The sequence below is a fragment of the Gordionus sp. m RMFG-2023 genome, chromosome 3 (assembly GCF_954871325.1).
Source record: "Gordionus sp. m RMFG-2023 chromosome 3, tfGorSpeb1-WG-v2, whole genome shotgun sequence".
NCBI classification, from domain to species: Eukaryota; Metazoa; Nematomorpha; class Gordioida; order Chordodea; family Parachordodidae; genus Gordionus; species Gordionus sp. m RMFG-2023.
In genome coordinates, this window is record NC_088777.1 from 5,888,436 (window position 1) to 5,909,278 (window position 20,843).

Below are 20,843 nucleotides of genomic sequence, written 5' to 3' on the forward strand. Positions count from 1 at the left end.
TCTAAAAAGTCAATATGTCAAAGGCATCTGAATGCCACATAATGACTTAAAAACTTTAGAGTAACAGTGGAAAGTTTCATAGTAAAATTTAAAAAAAGGGGTACGATAAAGGCTATTAAAGATGTTTTTGAAATCTAGTTTACATAATATGAGTCTGGTGGTGGGTTTTTAATGTATATTCTTAAAGTATAAGCCGCAATTTCGCATCCGCCCATAATCCCGAAACCTAGTTGAAAAGAGTTTAAAATGTTGACAGCATCATGTTTTATACGTTCGCTTATTTTGGTTATTAATCTTCTGAAAAGAGCCTACTGCAATGAGAGGGGTACCACCAAATGGCTTGGATAAAGCGATTAGACGTGCTACAAAAAAGGATTTGGTGAGTTTGTATCAGGATGTTTTTTAATATGTTATTTAAAAAAGTTGTTAAAACTTGATGACACTGGTAAGTTTTTTAAATTAATAGTATTTAAAATAGGAGGGTTTACCATCAACACCACATGCTGAGTTTTTCTTTTGAAAAATTAATAGCGTTGACCATTTCTTCACTGGTAAAATTTATAATCTGGTGAATTAGATGGAAAATTATATGTGGTAGCCTTGGGATGTAGTTGTTTCAACAGTAAAGTTTCTACCTATGTCACCTTGATCTATTTGATATTATTTTGCATTTGTGTGTTATATCATCTACTGTTGTGGGTGTAGTAAATCATCACTTGGAGAGTGTCAAAATTATCTATGTGTGATTTTATTTGTTTATGTATTGAAATCTCTTTGTTAGCGGGACGTATAAGACATTTGTAAGAGATGGTTAGTAAGTCTTCCCATGATTTTAAGCAATTAGAGTTATCATTAACTTTAATGATAAGTTTTGTAACAAAATTTGAAATTAGGTTTCTAGATTATTGGGTAGATGTATCAAGATGGGCCCTTTTTTCCATTCAAAAAATCTTTCAAGCAAATAAGTGTTAAGATGAGAAGGATGGGGCTCTGTAATATTTAATAAAGATTTGAATATCCTTATAATTTCATTGATTGGAAGTTTTTGAGAGGAAGGATACGTTACCACTTTGTAACTATGTTTGTATAAAAGGTTGGCCTTTGTCACTTTGATTTATTTTGCACAAATGTTACAAATATGTGACATTATTTATTTTGTTTGTGGGATATGTAAAATATGAAAATGGTAAACTAATGAGAGGTAAAACCTATGAATTGTATCTTGCACATTAAGACAATGATGCGTCAGTAAATAATGTAACGTGTAACTATTATAGATATTTACAAAAATTAATTGACTTTATTTTTCAGCTGGGAGGATAGAAGAATAAACAAAAAGGAAGGAACTAACGTTCCCTTGTGTTCACGACCCGGTTTCCCATGTCACATGTTGTTTTTATAAAGTTTTGAAAGTTTTCGAATTGACTTTTTCTAATTCCTTGTACCCACTTTCATTTGTTATTAAATGACTGTCCTTTTTCTTATAGTATAGGTTAAAACAAGGAAGGCTTGCGCACATTTCAATACATGCTTTCCTTCATCATTTCTTTCTCCATATCCAAAACCACCATGATGTCTTTTTGTCTCTTGCTTTTTCATGTGCGCATTTAAGTCTCCACCTATTATGATCAGGCAATCCTTAGGGATTTTCATTATAGCTTCATCAAGGATAGGTCTAAGGTCATCTTTTTCCTTTTCCTTGCAACCCACTTGAGTAGCATATATTGAAATAATGTGTAGTATTGATTGACCAATGCAGAGTTTAATTTTCATTAGTCTATAAGAGATCCTATTAACTTCTACGACTGAGGAAGTTAGAACTTAACTGAGGATGATGCCGACACCGTTCCTATTACTAACAATTCCAATATAGAACAATTTATACCCATCTTCAATCATTAGAGTTTTCCCAAGCATACATCATAACCCACTAGGCCACTTCGGCAAAAATTACATAATAATTATAAAAACAAGTTTATTTACTTATTAATTTAATAAAACATTTAATTATATTATTTTTTCTAATCAAATTATGAAATAGTAAAATTAAAAGCAATTCAGCTTCATTTTTTACCATCTTTATATACCAACATTTCTTATTTTCATATTTATAATTTTTCTGAATTTAGCAAATGTCTAAAATATCAAAGTTTAATGTAAAAATTTGAGTGAGATATAAGAATTTTCAAACCAGGAGGTGAGCTATGCCCAACCCAACCTTCACGTTAATTTTTTCCCCCCCCCCCATTGATCACTTAAAGGTTAAACCTTATCTCGTATTATTATTATACAATTCTTAAAAGCCTTCACAGTCCTGTCCTAGTTCAGTTTATTACTAAACAAGCTAAGTTTCGACGAAATAGCATAAAAAGTAAGAAAACAAAAAAAGAAAACAAAAAGGGACAACAGGGTGTTCTAGTTTAAAAGCTGTTTAGCCGAGGCTAAAGAAATAAGAATCAAAAAAAGTTGAACCAGCACACAGCTTCAGAGCTGTAGAATTGTCCTAGGTTTTTTTTACCCAGAAAAATACAGCTAAACTGAGTTTTTACGTGAACACAATTCAGATCTTTAAGATTTACCCCACTCCCCGCTTGAAGGGTTTTGGCGCACCGGTTATCATCAGCTAAATGACCAACGAATCACGTCTCGTTGCAAAATTTATTTATTTTCATATAATATAGGGTACTATTAGTTTAAGTTTGTTTTTTTTTAAAAAAAAAATTTTTGTAACTTTGAAAAGAAGATATATTAATCTTATTGGTAAAACCTTGGCTGTATTACATTTATTTTTTATTAAAAAATAAAATAAAATATAACTAACAAAAAGGAACAAAAAAAATATTGTGACTAAAATAAAATAAAAAATATTAAGGTAATAAATTAAAAAATTTAAAACAATTTATTTTTGAAATAATTGTTTTTGCTTTGATCGATAAGGTCCAAATTCAAAGGCCAAAAAATGATGACCTTCATAATGATAAATATTTTCTTTTTTAGTAAAAATAAATATTTTTTCCTTCGGGGTGCTTTTGTTAAACCTTTCGAATCTTAATGCGCCAATAAAATTCTTTCAAATTAAAATATACTACCGAAATTTATTTGTGCGAAATTTCCTAGCCCAGAAAGTAAAGCCTGAATTGGCTATTTGTTTGGTAGGGGTTTTTTTTAAAAGTCGAAATTCTTTATCAAAGGATAATTCTCCGATTTTTATAATCCATCTAATATATGGTTTAAAGAGATTTTATAAGAAAAACAATAATTTTGTATCGCTTGCTTTAAAGGACCATATTAAGAACTCTATAATATAAACGGCCAAGACTTATACCATAACTTATAATATTTTCTTAATGAGGGAGGGATTAATAAACTTAGCTTAGATAGTTTTGTTATTAGCTATTTACAAAATTGTTACTTTACGAAAACAAGAAAAGCTGGTTTGATATATATATAATTTTATATATTAAGGTCAATTGGCATAATCAGTCAATACGCATATTGACTTGATTAAAATCTCATTTGATTCATGTATGTATTTCTAATATACAAATTAAAAAATCATTCAAAAGTTGATTAACAAATTATCTGATATTCATAGATAAGTATTTTGCACATACTGAACATTTTGACAAAATTAAATTAAAATGTTTAAAAAAAGAATTCTAAAGATTTTGCTATTTTATAACTTATAATTATTTATTTAGCATGTTTAAATTTTAATAATCTTTTTTTTTTCCGACAATAATTTAAATATAAAATTTGATGACTTTCAGAAATATATATTTTTTAATTTAATTCTAGTAAATCTCAGGATAGTACATATAGTAATATTATTATTACTCATTAAGAGTTATGTAATTTTTAAGATAATTAAATATTTCAAAATATAATCTAAAATATTATTTTAACCTTTATAAAATTAATATTATAAATATTAAATTAAATTAAAATAAAATAAAATAAAATAAAATAAAGTAAAATAAAATAAAAAGTTTCAAATGTCAAATGGACAATTTTGTTACAGGGTTGAATGGTGTTTTTGACACTCAATTTTTTTTTATTAATTACAGCCGTTTCCAAATATAAATGAATATCTTTAGAGAATACATTAATTATTACTTAGATCTAAATGATGAATTTTTGGCGGAAACAGACTTTATACTTTTATTTTATTTTTGGATGAAACTTTTACCTAAAAAGCCATTTAATAAAAAGATCGAGACTGCACTATCATATATAAAAATTATTGAAAAAAAAATTAAATGCCAATTTAGATCAAGAATTCAAAAAATAATGTATAATCGTAATAAGTGAATATTCTTTTGGGAATTTTATTTCTTGCAATCTTCTTCGTTATTTGAGTGAATACCATTTTCCAGGATTTCCCAGGGTAAGGTCATTTATTTTTCAAATCTTTTTTCTCTCTTTTCCGCGATTCTGGGTATCATCACTGGTCTAACCTAGTACTTTCATGTTATTAACTATTACTTTCATTCAGCATGTCTTTGGTTACCATCTGAATCTTGTTTCTTTCACTTATTGTAATTTTTTATTGATTTGACGAGATTTTCAAATAAAAATATTTAGTTATATTGATATACAATTTATTCACAAATAAAATGTTATAATGATGATGGGGTTGTATATTATTTAATAAATTATAAAAAAGTGTATTCTAATGAATAAATATTTAATAAAATGACTTTGACCAATGCTTAATTATAAATAAATGATTTATAATAGGAAAATATGTTTATATCTTGTTATAAATCAAAGACCTGCTGCAGGCACAACCCTAAACCCGATCCGGGCACAAGGGCCTAGCCCTATTTTAATTTTTTATAAATATACCCGAATAGTGTCTGAAATTTTTAAAATACCGGGCCGGGCCTAAAAAAGTTTTTTTAATAAATACCCGGGACTGGCGGGCCGTATATTTTAAATCGCCATTATTAGCTATTATTTCAAAAAAGTCCAGCCCGGGCCGGGTTGTGCAAATTGTACCTCTGTAGGTCTCTGAAATAAATAGTGTTTTTATTTAACGATTAAAAATATCTTTAAGCTGAACTATCGCTATCGCCAAAATAAAAAAAATTTAAAAAATTTTTTTTTGACATAAAAATTTATGATAATTTTTCTTTTATTGCCATATTATTGTACTATAAAATTAATAATAATTTTTTCATTTGCATGGCATTTTTTTTAATGATTAATTCTTCTTATTTTCATTTCTACGGGATAATAGAATTTTTTGTATATTATATATTATTTTATATATTTAAAAGAAAGGTTGGAAGTTATAGACATTCTTATCTGTTTTTATAAAATGATTAGATAATGTGGCAAATTATCAATTATATTCAAAAAAATTGCTGTTTTCGAGTAGCGTGTGTGGTTTCCGATACTATAAAATTTCATTTCCATACTATGACATGGATATGTATGTATCTAGCATATACATAAAGCCAGAGCCTAATTTTGACTAAAATAGGTCCAAAAGCCTTCTTTAGCAATTTTTGTTGACTGTACTACCCATTTTAAAGTTATGGTATTATTTACATGTTAGTCGACTCGTTCCATAGAGATCTTTTGTGGGAAGAACACAAGGAGGGAGGGGGTGTTTTCTTTAACATAATTATCAACAAATTTTGGTATTTAGATAAGAGAATAATCAATTTATATCAGTGCTGGGTCTGGAACCATTTCTATTAAGAATATTTTATTAATTTCACTTTCCCAAAGGGTTCTTCTCAATAATAAGCAACCTTGTTTAAATTCCAGTTTTTAACAAATATTAATAATTTTTTTTCTTCTTATTGAATCTATAATATCTAGTTTGAAAGTGCTAAGGATATGTCCCTGTTCGACTTATTAATAAACAGCCTAAAAAGCAAAAGAAATATTTTTATGAAACGATAAAAACAACAAAACAAAATGAAACGAAAAAAACAAAATAAAACGTAAAAATACTAAAAAAAACACAGTTAATAAAACGAGACTTGATGTTTTTGTTTTATAAACTTGATTTTACCCAATATACTTATCGTCTCATGAGTTGCCTAGGCTTTAATTAATGGGGAGGAGTGGGGGGTTTGGGTTTGAATTTATGAATCTTGAGTATACTTATGATTTACTGAAAATATTATAAAGGATACTTAAATGATAAAAAAAATCTATTCAATAAATTATTTATCTTTTATCTAAGATACAAAGAATGTGTTTCATAGTGATCATGAAAACATTTAAATCCCCTGAGACAATATGCCCGAAAGCAAAATCTGAGCAAATTCTCGGAAATAGAGATTTAAGGGGCACGCCTCGTAACTTAATGGATTATCGCAAAAATTGGCACGTGATATACCGGATAAGCTACTGATCTTCTTTTTTTACCCTGGTGAATGGCAGCATCAGTTTTATAATTAATATATTCTTTTGAAATAAATTAAGTCTTCTAATTATGTCTCATGTCAACCTTGAATCAATTAATACTAAATAATAATTGACCGTGATACCCTGGACATGTTGATTTAGCGACTTCAACCTGGAAATGAATTTGGGCGATCCTTTTAAACCCCCAGATTTGCTAACCTTTATATAAAATCATGAAATAACAAACTTAGATTCATTTTTTAAATGGTATTTCTTAAAAATTTATACAGTGAAATATAAATAATTTGTAAGAAATTATTAATAGCTAGCATAATTAGTTTCCCCGTTTACGCACTGTAATATATGAGATAAGAATTGTAGATAAGATTTATTGAAATCCATCCTTCTTCAGAAATTTGTCTATCCTCATAAATATCATTTCACGATACTTTCTCAACAATACACCCCCACCCACTTCTCCCCCTAAAAAAAATGTATACAATACATTATTACTATAAAAAAAAGAATTTGAAAGAAAACTAAGTGAAAGTTAACATTTCGATGCTTTAATTGAAAATATTTTGAAAAAAAAAAATTTTTTATTTTTAAAAGAAAATTATTTTTGATAAAAGTATAACAGAGCCAAAGGGGCTACAATAAAATATTGTGGCAAAAAAATCATCCCCAGGAAAATCATGACTGCGCCTATGTAAATAATTATTTAGGTTATGTAGACTTTAGATGGAAATTTTTGTAAATCAGAAATTTAAAGGTTAAATATATTTTTAATTAATATCTATACAACAGATTTTTTTTAAAAAAGAATATCTAATAAAATATATCTATATCAGATCATAAAGGCTTAAAAGAAATTTTTATTTATTATTTTTCAAAATCAAACGCTAAAATAAAAAGCGTGAATTAATGTTGATAATTTAGTGTCGTTAAAAGGCTGGATTTGAGATTTTTAAAAAACGGGTGACTCAATATTTTATCCACGAAAATATTGCGCAAGGCCGAAGATTTCGTTCCTATGTGGCCCAAATGTTTAAACATCTATTAGCGAGATCTAGATGGGTAGACAAATATTTTTTGCTGGTTAAAATATTGAGTTAGCACTTTTATAACACTGAAATTGTACCTTATATTTCTCGGTTTAATATACTATATTTAAACTTTATACTATCAAGTTTTCAAATATTATTATTAATATTCTAAGAATATATATATATCTTCATCTACCTAACAATGTATACATATTTAAATTTATCATTAATTTATCACTTAAAATATTAAGTTTAAAAAATTTTTCCTTTTTTAAAAAAAAATAGATATGACATATATTTCCCTTGACCCATTCTTCGCCTCAGAGTGTAAAAACAAATAAAAGGATATATCAAATTAAAGCATAAATAAGTAAAATTAACTGTACCTACGTAAATGCATTCAACAAGCTAAACTTCAAAAAACCTTTTAAAGAGCAACCTTTATTTATTTATGCATAATTTATGTTCCTCGGGAAGTTATATAAAGGTCTGAGTAGAAAGAAAAATATTATTATTTTAAAATAAATCTCATAAATTTCAAAAAAAAATTTATCTTTATATAAAAAATTATTGAGTATATTTAGAATAATCTATTTATAAAAGAAGATGTATAGCAAAATATTATTCGTTCACATTTGCTTCTTGGCTGTTTTTTACTCCTCATTCGGATCTGAACCTTGGGATGATGATGATAATTCTTCCGCTGATACTAAGCGTAAATATTAAAATTAAATGCATGTCATGTCATGTTATTTATTCTAATAGCACGATATTCAAAACGACATAGTCTGTTTTTTTCGAAAATAAATAATATTTATATTAGATGTCTGCAAATGGCAATTTATTTTAGGTTCGACCTGACCCGGTTGGAATATAATTATTGTCCGCCAGGGCCTTTCCCAAATTTGTAATCAGCCAGATTCCAAATCTTTTTTTAAGGTTGTCCTGTCCGATCAGTCCCCAATATACTATGGAAAAATAAATCATTAATGATGAGGATTAGGTTTCATGATTTTCTTATTATAGTACTAGCACTGTTGGTAAAAACAGGTCATTTAATCATTTGAAATTATAACCAAAATATAATATAATATTTTTAAAAAAGCTTCAAGAACAATATTTTTTTCCTTTCTATTCTTCTTTAAGCGCGCGTTGCGTGTATCATTTCCGCCCAGCCCGACCCGTTAATTTTGTTTTGATCGTCCCATCCCAAACAAAATATTTTTTTTTAAGATGTTACACCCGGCCCATGGGGAGATCTCTAATTTATAATATAGTTTAAACTCCTTTTGAAACGTTTCATTACAGATTATATATATATAAATACAAAATCAAAGCTCCTACCGATATCGACCGTTACAAAAAATTGGTCGAGGTCAAACAATGGCCTATAGATGTAGTCGCTGTCATCGAATCAACTTCTGAGAAGATTCGAGATTATGAATGCTCACTTTCTATCTCTTACGTGAATATTCCTATTTAACATCATTTATATATAATATATATATAACCATTTTAATTTTCATAATATTCCAAATTTATACTTTGAATTTAGGCTAATCTACAATATTTTTAATTAAGATTTCTTATCACTTTTAGAAACCACTTTGATAAACATTTTTTTTTACTTATGGCATCTATTAATTATTTTCAAAAAAAATAAAATATTAATATTTATTAAATCAATCATAGGGTTCTTACTATCAACTCCAAAAAAATAACCCAATAGGACCTAAAGGAGCAGGCTTTGGAGTCGTGACTTATGACACTTGGGCTAAAGTTCACTTGAAATTGAATTCAGCAACTTCTTTTCTCGAAGTGTCTAGATATCCCGAACCCATTATTTCACATAGTATAATTTTGAAAAAAAATTTAAGAAAGAAAAAAAGAAAATCTAAATTATAAATATTAAAATTTTTATTTCATTCAGAAAAGTGCCTTGATTTAGAAAAAGCATTGAAACTTGCCAAAAAGGAGCTTACAAAGAATGGGAGAGATAAATCCATAAAACAAATATGGGTTTATATATCAGAAAAATCAGCTGGAAATCCGGAGGAAATAGCGCAAACTATCAAAAAATGGGGTATATCCTCTATTTACTTTTCTATCTGTGAATACATTATATAAAATTAGGGTTTCTAAATTTACATATGCATAGGTAAAGTTCAAATGTCAAGGTAAACTGCAAATGCTTAGATAAATTCTCTAATTAATTGGAGTGAGATTTCATTTTCTGATGATATAAATAACTTATAAAAATTAAATTATTAGAAATGTAGATTAATAGTTGTATTTCCTTTTATCCCAATAATAAATAGTTTAAATCCTTTAATATAATTATAATTAAGTTTTAAATTTCATTAATATTAAATCCACAAGTTTCGCATATTTATTTTAATTGAAAATGTAACTCTAATTATTTACGAGATAAAAGTAAATACAACTATTTAATGTATATTTCCTTTATTATTGAATATATTTAATAATTTAAATCTTTTTATTTATATCATAAGAAAATGAATCTCACTTCAATTAATAGAGTATATATCAAAAATTTTTACCTAAGCATTTCCAGTTTAGTCAAACCCTATGAATATAGATCGGAGATTATCAGCTATATATATTTATAAAACAATTTTGTTTTTTGTGAATAAATAAAAATTTTGAAAGGGATCGAAATATTTGTCTTTGCTATCGGCTCGAATATCAACTCTAAGCAAATAGACGCGATAGCCACGGATCATGATCACATATTTTGGTATCCTGACTATTGTACCTCCTCACAATCTCTCATTGAACTAGTCAACAATAAATTTTTATCGCCATTTTAATTTAAAAAAAAAAGGGTGTAATTGATGCTTCAATATTATATTATATAGTATATATATAAATATATTTATTTAATATCTTTTTTAATATAATTTATTTTATGCTATATATTCTGTCAGTTGTTATGTTTTAGAAAAAATATATTTCTAATAAAATGGAAACATTAAAAATGTGGTTTAAAATATTATCCATAGATTTACTTATTCATTATAATTTTATGTTATTTATTTTAAAGTTTATAAATTCTCAGGTGTACTGATATATCAAATTTAAGAGTTGTAAACGAATACGCATTTATCTTATAAAAAATCGAATATATTAAATGATATAATATGCAATAAATAGGAATACATTGTTCATCTTGTTTTTATATCAATTTTAGAAAGTAAAATATATGAACGAAAACGTGCAATTAATAAAGTTAAATTAAAAATTCATTTTTTTTTCTAGCTATTCTACTTAAATTTAAAATATGAGCAATTTATGTTCTTCGAGATATATATTGTCAGATTTGAACGGAAATTTTTGGAACATATAGGTATCATTGTTCGATGATTGAATAAATTATTAATATTAATTAATTTTTAAATTTTATGCTTAGAAAGATCATGTTTATAATATTGATTGAATAAAAAAAAATTGTATTTTATCAATGTCGAGACAATATTTCTTTATGCTCTTCTAACCCTGAACCAGAACTATCTGAACTCCTTTTTTGTTGTTAATGGGGGTTCACACCATCCCTGATATATAGTGGTGGAAGGCGTTTTAAGAGAGAATACATTAAGTAACTAATAATCCTCGTTATAACAAAATTCACAATTTTTTTTAAATAATATACAGTTGTGTGGCTGGAAAGAGCGTGTAGGTAGGGTATTGGTATGACAAAAATTCTAAAAGAAAATATTTTCTCGAGATCCAATCAAAAAGATTTTTTTTCTAAATCAGGGTTCCGGTCCCTGAGGAAAGTCAAACTTTTTTTATTGACTGTAAATGAGAAAAGGGATCATATTTTTAGCATATATATTTTTTTTCGTCTTCAAAGTTTTCTTGAACTTCTAACCTCCGAATCCTAACACCACGTTTCCCTGTGAGGCGGCTTATTTTGTCCTCCCGCATACGAACTTAGTTATCTTCAAACCAGGCCTTCTTCATAATTTTCCCATGTCATAATTTCATCTTTGTCAACCCTTCAGCCAGAACTTCTAACCTCCGAATTCTACCACCATGTCTCCCGGTATCTAGGCGGTTTATTTTGTCCACTCGCATACGAGCTCAGTTGTCTTCAAACCAGGCCTTCTTTATAACTTTCCCAAAAATTTGATTTTTATAATTTAATTTATATTTTACCAACGTTTAAATAATTTATATTTATATTTATAATTATAATTATAATTTTTTAATATAAAGAATATATATTTTGCTATAAATTATTATAGCATAAAAAATTAGCGAAATATATCTAATTATAAAATTATTATTATTTATTGTTATATAGACCTTTGTTTTAGGAGGTGCAGAAAGAAAAATATTTGGTTGCGATGTTATTTTAAATGTAGACTAAGTAATGTTTTAGCGCACAATTAGCGATTGAATGAAAATAGATAGAGAAGAATCCCACATAGATGGGAGTTTAGGTTCAGTTAAAATGACGGTCCAGGTCTGGTTTGTAAAAAATTAAAACATCGGTTTGATATAAACCTTTAAAACCAGGGTTCAAACTCCTTTTGTATACAAACCTAATACCTGTAATTATGTATAAAGAAACACTATAGATTTTATATCTAATCCTATACAATAAGCAACTAACGTATATAATATTTATTTAGTATATGTATGTATAGTATATATATTTAGACCTATGCTCCGATATCTCAATCGGGTTGGGGTTTTTTTAATAAAAAATTTATGGACCCCACCGAAATAGCTGCCGCTTAATTGGCGTCGGCGGTGTTACATATATGTAAGAAAATGAATTTAATTTATATTACCGTTTTTTTAGTTGCCCAACCCCTTAGCAATTTGTGAGGGCGAGGCATTCCAATTATTAAAAAGCTTCGGGAAAAAAAAATTTGACACTGGAAACTCAAATGAGAGGTTAAATCTTCTATAGAGGATTTTTTTCGAGATCTGCCGATCAAATATTTTAAGTATTCACTCCTCCCTTCGATGTAACAACATTACTTTTCAGGTATGTTTTTTTTTATATTCTGCTTAAAGAAGGAAATGTTCTTTTATCGAAGAAAAAATATAAGATAATTTTTATACTTTAGGAAAATAGTCCTATATGTGTATGAAATTATGCTAAGCAGCTGTAGCATTTTTTTGAACATTATTAACCATATTTAACCTTTTATTCCTTCATTTGCATTCAGCGTGTAATGCATCATGGAATACTTTAACATCCTCACAATAAAAATCTTTTAAATATTTAATTTTTCTCTAACAACATTTGAAATAGATTTGGTATGTGCTGCCTGATTAATTAAGAACCTTTCATTCATTTTAGTTATAAAGGTATCCAAGAGGCGGATAAAGAGATAAATTCTATGGTATTCTTATTAATATTGAAACGATAGACTCGCCTAGATGCAAGCCGAGGTAGATAAATATTAAATTCATAGAGATCTTCTTTTGCCTCAACAATGACATAATTTATTAAGACGTCATCATTTCCTTAATTTTTTTAAGTTTCAATATAAGCCTTTCAGCTCTATTCATTATCGATGTCATTTTTTTTGAAAAATTTTGCTTTAGTTTTTCAATGAAAAAGTTTCGAATGATTTGAGAAATTTTAAAATGATAGATAAATATAGCGCCAAGATCAATAGAATAAATTAGTACCGTATTTATATCTGCTATAAATGTGTTATATATGCACTAAGATGTTGTAATCAGTAATTTATTTTTAAAAAATGTTATAGCCGGTATCTAAATTTTTTGTCTATAAGGGGGAGTGGGGTTGTCCTCCTGCTTCCCATACCCGCTGGGTACGCGCCTGCGCATATAGGCTGAGATTAAAAATAATTTAAATGATATACTAACTTTACGTTGTTTAAAAAAATTTATATTCGATTTTTTATTCATTTACAACTCTTAAAAGTCATCTTACACCTGAGAATTTATAAACTTTAAAATAAATAACATAAAATTATGATGAATAAGTAAATCTATGGATAATATTTTAAACCACATTTTTAATGTTTCCATTTTATTAGAAATATTATTTATTTTTTTCTAAAACATAACAACTAGAATATACAGCATAAAATAAACCCTTTTTTTAAAAAATTAAAATGGAGATAAAAATTTTTTGTTGACGAATTCAATGAGAGATTGTGAGGAGGTACAATAATCAGGATACCAAAATATGTGATCATGATCCGTGGCTATCGCGTCTATTTGCTTAGAGTCGATATTCGAGCCGATAGCAAGGACAAATATTTCGATCCCTTTCAAAATTTTTATTTATTCACAAAAAACAAAATTGTTTTATAAATATATATAACTGATAATCTCCGATCTATATTCATAGGGTTTGACTAAACTGGAAATGCTTAGGTAAAATATTTTGATATATACTCTATAAATTGAAGTGAGATTCATTTTCTTATGATATAAATAAAAAGATTTAAATTATCAAATATATTCAATAATAAAGGAAATATACATTAAATAGTTGTATTTACTTTTATCTCGTAAATAATTAAAGTTACATTTTCAATTAAAATAAATATGCGAAACTTGTGGATTTAATATTATTAAAGATTAAAACTATTTATTATTGGGATAAAAGGAAATACAACTATTAATTTACATTCCTAATAATTTAATTTTTATAAGTTATTTATATCATCAGAAAATAAAATCTCACTCCAATTAATTAGAGATCTAAGCATTTGCAGTTTACCTAGGCATATGTAAATTTAGTCATATAATGTATTCACAAATAGAAAAAAAGGAAATATAGGATATACCCCATTTTTTGATAGTTTGCGCTATTTTCTCCGGATTTCCACCTGATTTTTCTGATATATTAACCCATATTTGTTTTATAGATTTATCTCTCCCATTCTTTGTAAGCTCCTTTTTGGCAAGTTTCAATGCTTTTTCTAAATCGAGGCACTTTTCTGAATGAAATAAAAATTTTAATATTTATAATTTAGATTTTTTTTTTCTCTCTTAAATTTTTTTCAAAATTATACTTTTTGAAATAATGGGTTCGGGATATCTAGAAACTTCGAGATAAGAAGTTGCTGAATTCAATTTCAAGTGAACTTTAGCCCAAGTGTCATAAGTCACGACTCCAAAGCCTGCTCCTTTAGGTCCTATTGGGTTATTACGTTGGAGTTGATAGTAAGTACCCTATGATTGATTTAAATATTAATATTTTATTTTATTTTTTTTGGAAATAATTAATAGTAGCCATAAGTAAAAAAAAATGTTTATCAAAGTGGTTTCTAAAAGTGATAAGAAATCTTAATTAAAAATATTGTAGATTAGCTTAAATTCAAAGTATAAATTTTAATATTATGAAAATTAATATGGTTATATATATATATAAATGATGGTAAATAGGAATATTCACGTAAGAGATAGAAAGTATGCATTCATAATCTTGAATGCTCGGAGAAGTTGATTCGATGATAGCGACTACATCTATAGGCCCTTGTTTGACCTCGACCAATTTTTTGTAACGGTCGATATCGGTAGGAGCTTTGATTTTGTATTTATATATATATATATATAATCTGTAATGAAACGCATCAAAAGGAGTTTAAATATATTATAAATTAGAGATCTCCCAATGGGCCGGGTGTAACATCTTAAAAAAAATATTTTGTTTGGGATGGGACGAACAAAACAAAATTAACGGGTCGGGCCGGGCGGAATAAAAATGATACACGCAACGCGCGCTTAAAGAAGAATAGAAAGAAAAAAAATATTGTTCTTGAAGCTTGTTTAAAAATATTAAATTATATTTTGGTTATAATTTCAAATGATTAAATGACCTGTTTTTACTGATTTCTCTATTTTTTCCTACATTTTAAGGCTAGTACTATAATAAGAAAATCATGTAACCTAATCCTCATCATTATTGATTTATTTTTCCATAGTATATTGGGGACTGATCGGACCGGTCAACCTTAAAAAAAGATTTAGAATCTGCCTGATTACAAATTTGGGAAAGGCCCTGGCGGATAAAAATTATATTCCAACCGGGTCAGGTCGAACCTAAAATAATTTCCCATTTGCAGATATCTAATATAAATATACTATTATTCTTTTTCGAAAAAAAAGACTATGTCGTTTTGAATATCGTGCTATTAGATTAATTAACATGACATGACATGCATTTAATTTTAATATTTATGCTTAGTATCAGCCGAAGAATTATCTTCATTATCCCAAGGTTCAGATCCGAATGAAGAGTAAAAAACAGCCAAGAAGCAAATATGAACGAATAATATTTTGCTATACATCTTCTTTTATAAATAGATTATTTCTAAAGATATTCAATAATTTTTTATATAATAAATAATTTTTTTTTGAAATTTATGAGACCCTTTATTTTAAAATAATAATATTTTTCTTTCTACTCAGGCCTTTATATAACTTCGGAACATATATTATGCATTTAAATAGGTAGCTCTTTAAAAGGTTTTTTGAAGTTGAGCTTGTTGAATGCATTTACATAGGTACAGTTAATTTTACTTATTTTTGCTTTAATTTGATATATCCTTTTATTTGTTTTAACACTCTGAGGCGAAGTATGGGTCAAGGGAAAAATATGATATATTTTATTTTTAAAAAAGGATATATTTTTTTAACTTAATATTTTAAGTGATAAATTAATGATAATTTAAAAATGTATACATTGTAGATAGATAAAGATATATATATATATATATATATATATTCTTAAAATATTAATAATAATATTTGAAAACTTGATAGTATAAATTTTAAATATAGTATATTAAACCGATAAATATAAGGTACAATTTCAGTATTGTAAAAGTGCTAACTCAATATTTTAACCAGCAAAAAATATTTGTCTACGCATCTAGATCTCGCTAATAGTTGTTTAAACCTTTGGGCCAAATAGAAACGAAATCTTCGGGCTTGCGCAATATTTTCGTGGATAAAATTTTGAGTTACCCGTTTTTAAAAAATCGGCTCAAATCCAGCCGTTTAACTAGTGTTTGCAACGGTCCGGTCTTATCAGACTTTTCGGTCCTATGGGACGGTCCCGTCCAACAACACGGTCCCACGGTCCGGTCCGACCGAAGACCGATTAAAGAATATAAAAGTTTACTATAAATTGCTTTATAGTTAATGTGTATGTACATAGAACATATAAAATATGATTATTTAATGCCTAACACTTTATAATATCTAATTCATCGTTTACTTTTTATATTCTTCCGTTTCATTAAATTCAATATTCATAGTTTACTTTTTATATTCTTCCGTTTCATTCAATTAAATTCAATCGCCTTCAAGTATTTTAATTTTGTAGGGTAGGTAGTATTATATTTTATTTTTAGAAATGGATATTGAAATCATAGAAGTTGATACTAGTACTATTGAAATGCCACATTCTTCAAGGGGTGAAAGAATGACTATTAATGAAAATCAAAAAAATCCATCAAATTCTTTAAAAGATGTTAAAGAAGTATACAATTATTTTAAAATAGAGACTGGTCATAAGATTTGTAAAATCTGTTTACAATCATTTTCAAATACATCAAGCACAAGTAAATTAAGCATATATTCTATTAGCTGGGAACCAATATTAAAAACCCAATATAAACAAAATATTGTATTGGTATTGCGTCTAAAATATTGATATTGGTTTAAACAATATTTTCTATTTCTTGTATTGCTATTGGTTTATATTGTATTGGTTTAAATTCAAATAACTAATTAAATGAATTGAAATAAATAGTGATTATTAAACCCTTAATTTCTAGTTTTAAAATTTAAATAAACATGGAAAAAAAAAATCATGAAGCATTACCATAAAAACAGGATTTAGAAATGCTAAATTATTACTTGCATTGTCTAATGTAATACAAAAAAAATCAATTTCAAATTTTACTTTTAATACAGAATTATAAATATTAATAGAATTATGTGCTGATTTAAAAGGAATAAAATCTAATAGATGATTATTTAATTTAAATTCATTATCAATATAATGAATTATTATTATGCCCATAAAGGGTATTTTATTTGGAGAGGACCAAATGTCCATTGTTAAGGAAAATTTAGATGTAATGTTAGAACGTACAGATTTTAAATTGATAAAAGAACTATGTTAATGTTTCATAACTTCTATTTTTAATCTTTTTCTAGAAAGTAATTTTAGTGAGGGGTTAGAATATGCTATTAAATTTTTAAAAGTGATATTCTCAACCATTGAAAAGGCTGTTATTTTGAATAAAATAGAATTAAATGTTTTAAATTAGCTTTATTATTTATATTATTAACTAAAAATGATTTTATTGTGTTAATTTTTTTACTGCTTATTTATTTGTTGTTCACATTTCCTATATAATGTTGGGCTTGGGTGGATGGATTTAAGATGCGTCCATAACCCCGAAGTTCTAAAATTGGGAAGAGATTTTTTTTTTACATTTATTGCAAATAGCCCTTTTTTGTTATCACAACTAGTATAAACAGATTTTTGCTGTATTTCATCTTTTATTAGATATTGATGATTCATCTTGTTCATTATCGCTATTATTATTAGTATCAACAGCATTATCTATATTTATTAACTCTACTTGGTCTTCATTCATTATAATATCCTAAATGAAATGGATTAATAAGTTTATGTTTATGTAATGAAATTAAAAAAATATACCACGATAAAACCAAATAATTATATGTATTCATCTATTTTTAATAGGTATTAGTTAAAATTGTATTTAAACAATATATCAAAACCAATGTATTTATGTAATTGGTATTGGTATTGGTTGTAAAAACAATACCAATATTTAATTCTATAATTGTTTATATTGGTATTGGTATTGTAAACCATTATTATATTGGTATTGGTCCCATCCCTATATACTATGATTCACATATGTTATGAATAATTTTATCTTATTTTAGCTACTTTGAGACGACATATGTTTCTTAAACATAAAAATGTATCACAGGGAGAAGAAAAATTATTAGTTCAGAAAGAAATAAATTTTTCAGATCATATATATAATAGCAGAATTACAACTGCTCAAAACAAAAAATAAATACATTGCGGAAATTATTATAACATCTAATATCCCCCTACATGCCCTTATAAATAATATTAAATTTTTGGAAATGATTGGATATATAAATCCTAATATTAGGGTGCACACTTATAATACTTTTTAAAAGAATATTCTAAACAATTATCTAAATAAAAAAATTAATGTTATATCCATGATAGCAAAATTGCCAGGAAAACTGGCTATCACTACAGATTTATGGACATCTGTTCAAAAACTTCCATACATATCTGTAAGTGGGCACTATATAGATAAATCATGGAAAATGAAGAAATCATATTGGATATTAATTATGTGCCTTATTCGCACAAAGCTGAAAATATATATAAATGTCTTTCAGATTTAATTATTGAATATAATTTAAAGGAAAAAATTATCAGTTTAACAACTGATAATGCTGCTAATATGGTGAAAACTCAGAGACTCATGAAGACTTAGATGAGTCCAAACCCATTTGCAGCATATGGCTGTATGGCACACGTATTAAACATAATTTGCCAAAATATTCTAAAAAACATTGATGAAGTTATCATTAAAGTGAGATTGATTACTACGAATATATCTCAAAGTCCATCATTGCTTCAAAAATATAGGTCATTACTTAGAGGTAATGACAAAGGACAACTTGCTGGAATTCAACATATTTGATGTTGGTGAAGGTCCTTGCAGTAAATTATCTATCTTTTTCTTTTTTTAATAGGATTATATATTTAGAATTTTGAGACAATAAGAACTTTGTGTTATTCAGAGTATTAAACCCTTGGCAGCATTGCCCTCACAAATAATGATAAAAATAAAATAGAGGAAGTAATTCCTTTATTAAAACCATTTTATGACCACCTTGGATTTATCTGGATCCTCCTATCCTACCATTAATTAAATATCTTTTATCTAATATTTTTAAATGGTTTTTCTCTTATTTAGGCATATATCTTATGAAATATACAAATACATATTGCAAATATTTTTAATTCTAATTCCTCGCCCTCATTTATTGATGCAACTTTTGCAACGAAAGTCACTCAGAAAGCTAATCACTACATTCACAAATTTTTAAACATTAGGACCCTAGAATCAAAAAAGTTATTCCTAATTCTTTATAATATTACAAAATTTCTTTTTATTTAGGTTCACATGTATAATCTATTAAATACTCCTGAAAATTTTATTCAATTTAAGGAAGTATATGAAAAATATGCGAGCACTTTATCAAGTGGCATAAGGACAAACAAAGTATATAAAAATATTTATTTATTTATTGATAATTATTATTTAAGGAAATACCCTTGAGAGAGAGAATAGCCAGGGATAGGCTCATGGGAACTGGGTCATTAGAGGAGATAGCTCAGATAGGGGATATAACTGAAATTCAATGTTATTTATCTGATATTTTATGTCCTGTTAATTCCAATATACTAGATTGGTGGGAAGGGAATCAATATCGATTTCCAGTTCTATCAAAAATAGCAATGGACTATCTCCCCCAGCAGGCTACATCAGTAGCATGTGAAAGGATATTTTCTAAAGCTAATGATAAAATAACTTAGTTACGAATAGAATGAATCCAAAGATGGTTCAATCTATGATGGCACTTGAATCATGGATAAAAAATGGAATCATTTTTGATTTTTTAGAAGATAATTAAATTATTTATATACAATTTATTTTATAACCAAAAATATATATCAAAAAAATTAATTAAATATGTAAATCATAATCATATTGATATAATTTATATTAAATAAATTTGTATTTTAATATTCTTTTGATTAGGCATATGTGTATAATATAATAAAAATGAATTGATGATATAATTGAAATATTAATAGGGTAGATAAACTATTCTTAATAAATTTAAATGCAGAATAAAACTTTTGTAGCTTTATAAAAAAAAATTTTTTTAGGCGGGACCGGACCGCTTGGACCGGACCAGACCGCTTGGACCGGACCAGACCGCTTGGACCGGACCGGTAGCAAATCTGGGGGTTTAAAAGGATCGCCCAAATTTATTTCCAGGTTGATGTCGCTAAATCAACATGTCCAGAGTATCACGGTCAATTATTATTTAGTATTAATTGATTCAAGGTTGACATGACAGTGACATAATTAGAAAATATTAATTATAAAACTGTTGCTGCCATTCACCAGGGTAAAAAAAAAGATCAATAGCTTATCCGGTATACCACGTGCCAATTTTAGCGATAGTCCATTAAGTTGCGGGGCGTGCCCCTTAAATCTCTATTTCCGAGAATTTGCTCAGATTTTGCTTTCGGGAATATTGTCTCAGGGGATTTAAATGTTTTCATGATCACTATGA

The 20,843-nt window shown here is 27.0% G+C and overlaps 2 protein-coding genes and 1 long non-coding RNA gene across 5 annotated transcripts; 1 reads left to right on the forward strand and 2 right to left on the reverse strand.

Annotated features, from left to right (window-relative positions):
• Window positions 1-1,461: 1,461 nt before the first annotated feature.
• On the reverse strand, window positions 1,462-1,773 carry LOC135926661 (uncharacterized). Its single transcript, XM_065462590.1, has one exon. It carries the CDS (start codon window positions 1,771-1,773, stop codon window positions 1,462-1,464), a length of 312 nt encoding a protein of 103 aa, XP_065318662.1.
• A 1,437-nt stretch (window positions 1,774-3,210) lies between these two features.
• Window positions 3,211-10,363, forward strand: LOC135925662 (uncharacterized). Of its 3 annotated transcripts, none has more exons than XM_065461080.1 (6): window positions 3,211-3,228; window positions 8,016-8,127; window positions 8,750-8,877; window positions 9,105-9,264; window positions 9,343-9,495; window positions 10,083-10,361. In XM_065461080.1, the coding sequence occupies exons 1-6, from the start codon at window positions 3,226-3,228 to the stop codon at window positions 10,241-10,243; spliced, it is 717 nt and encodes a 238-aa protein (XP_065317152.1). In that variant the 5' UTR covers window positions 3,211-3,225; the 3' UTR covers window positions 10,244-10,361. The 3 variants fall into 3 exon arrangements, with proteins under 3 accessions (XP_065317152.1, XP_065317150.1, XP_065317151.1); XM_065461078.1 differs by lacking the exon at window positions 3,211-3,228 and adding an exon at window positions 7,827-7,899 and having other exon boundaries at window positions 10,083-10,363; XM_065461079.1 differs by lacking the exon at window positions 3,211-3,228 and adding an exon at window positions 7,849-7,899 and having other exon boundaries at window positions 8,019-8,127; window positions 10,083-10,363.
• Window positions 10,364-13,511: 3,148 nt separating this feature from the next.
• Window positions 13,512-14,935, reverse strand: LOC135927357 (uncharacterized). Its single transcript, XR_010572058.1, has 4 exons — window positions 14,830-14,935; window positions 14,447-14,606; window positions 14,219-14,371; window positions 13,512-13,693 (listed from the first exon to the last, which is right to left on the reverse strand). It is a non-coding gene; the product is annotated as an uncharacterized LOC135927357 (long non-coding RNA).
• Window positions 14,936-20,843: the final 5,908 nt, after the last annotated feature.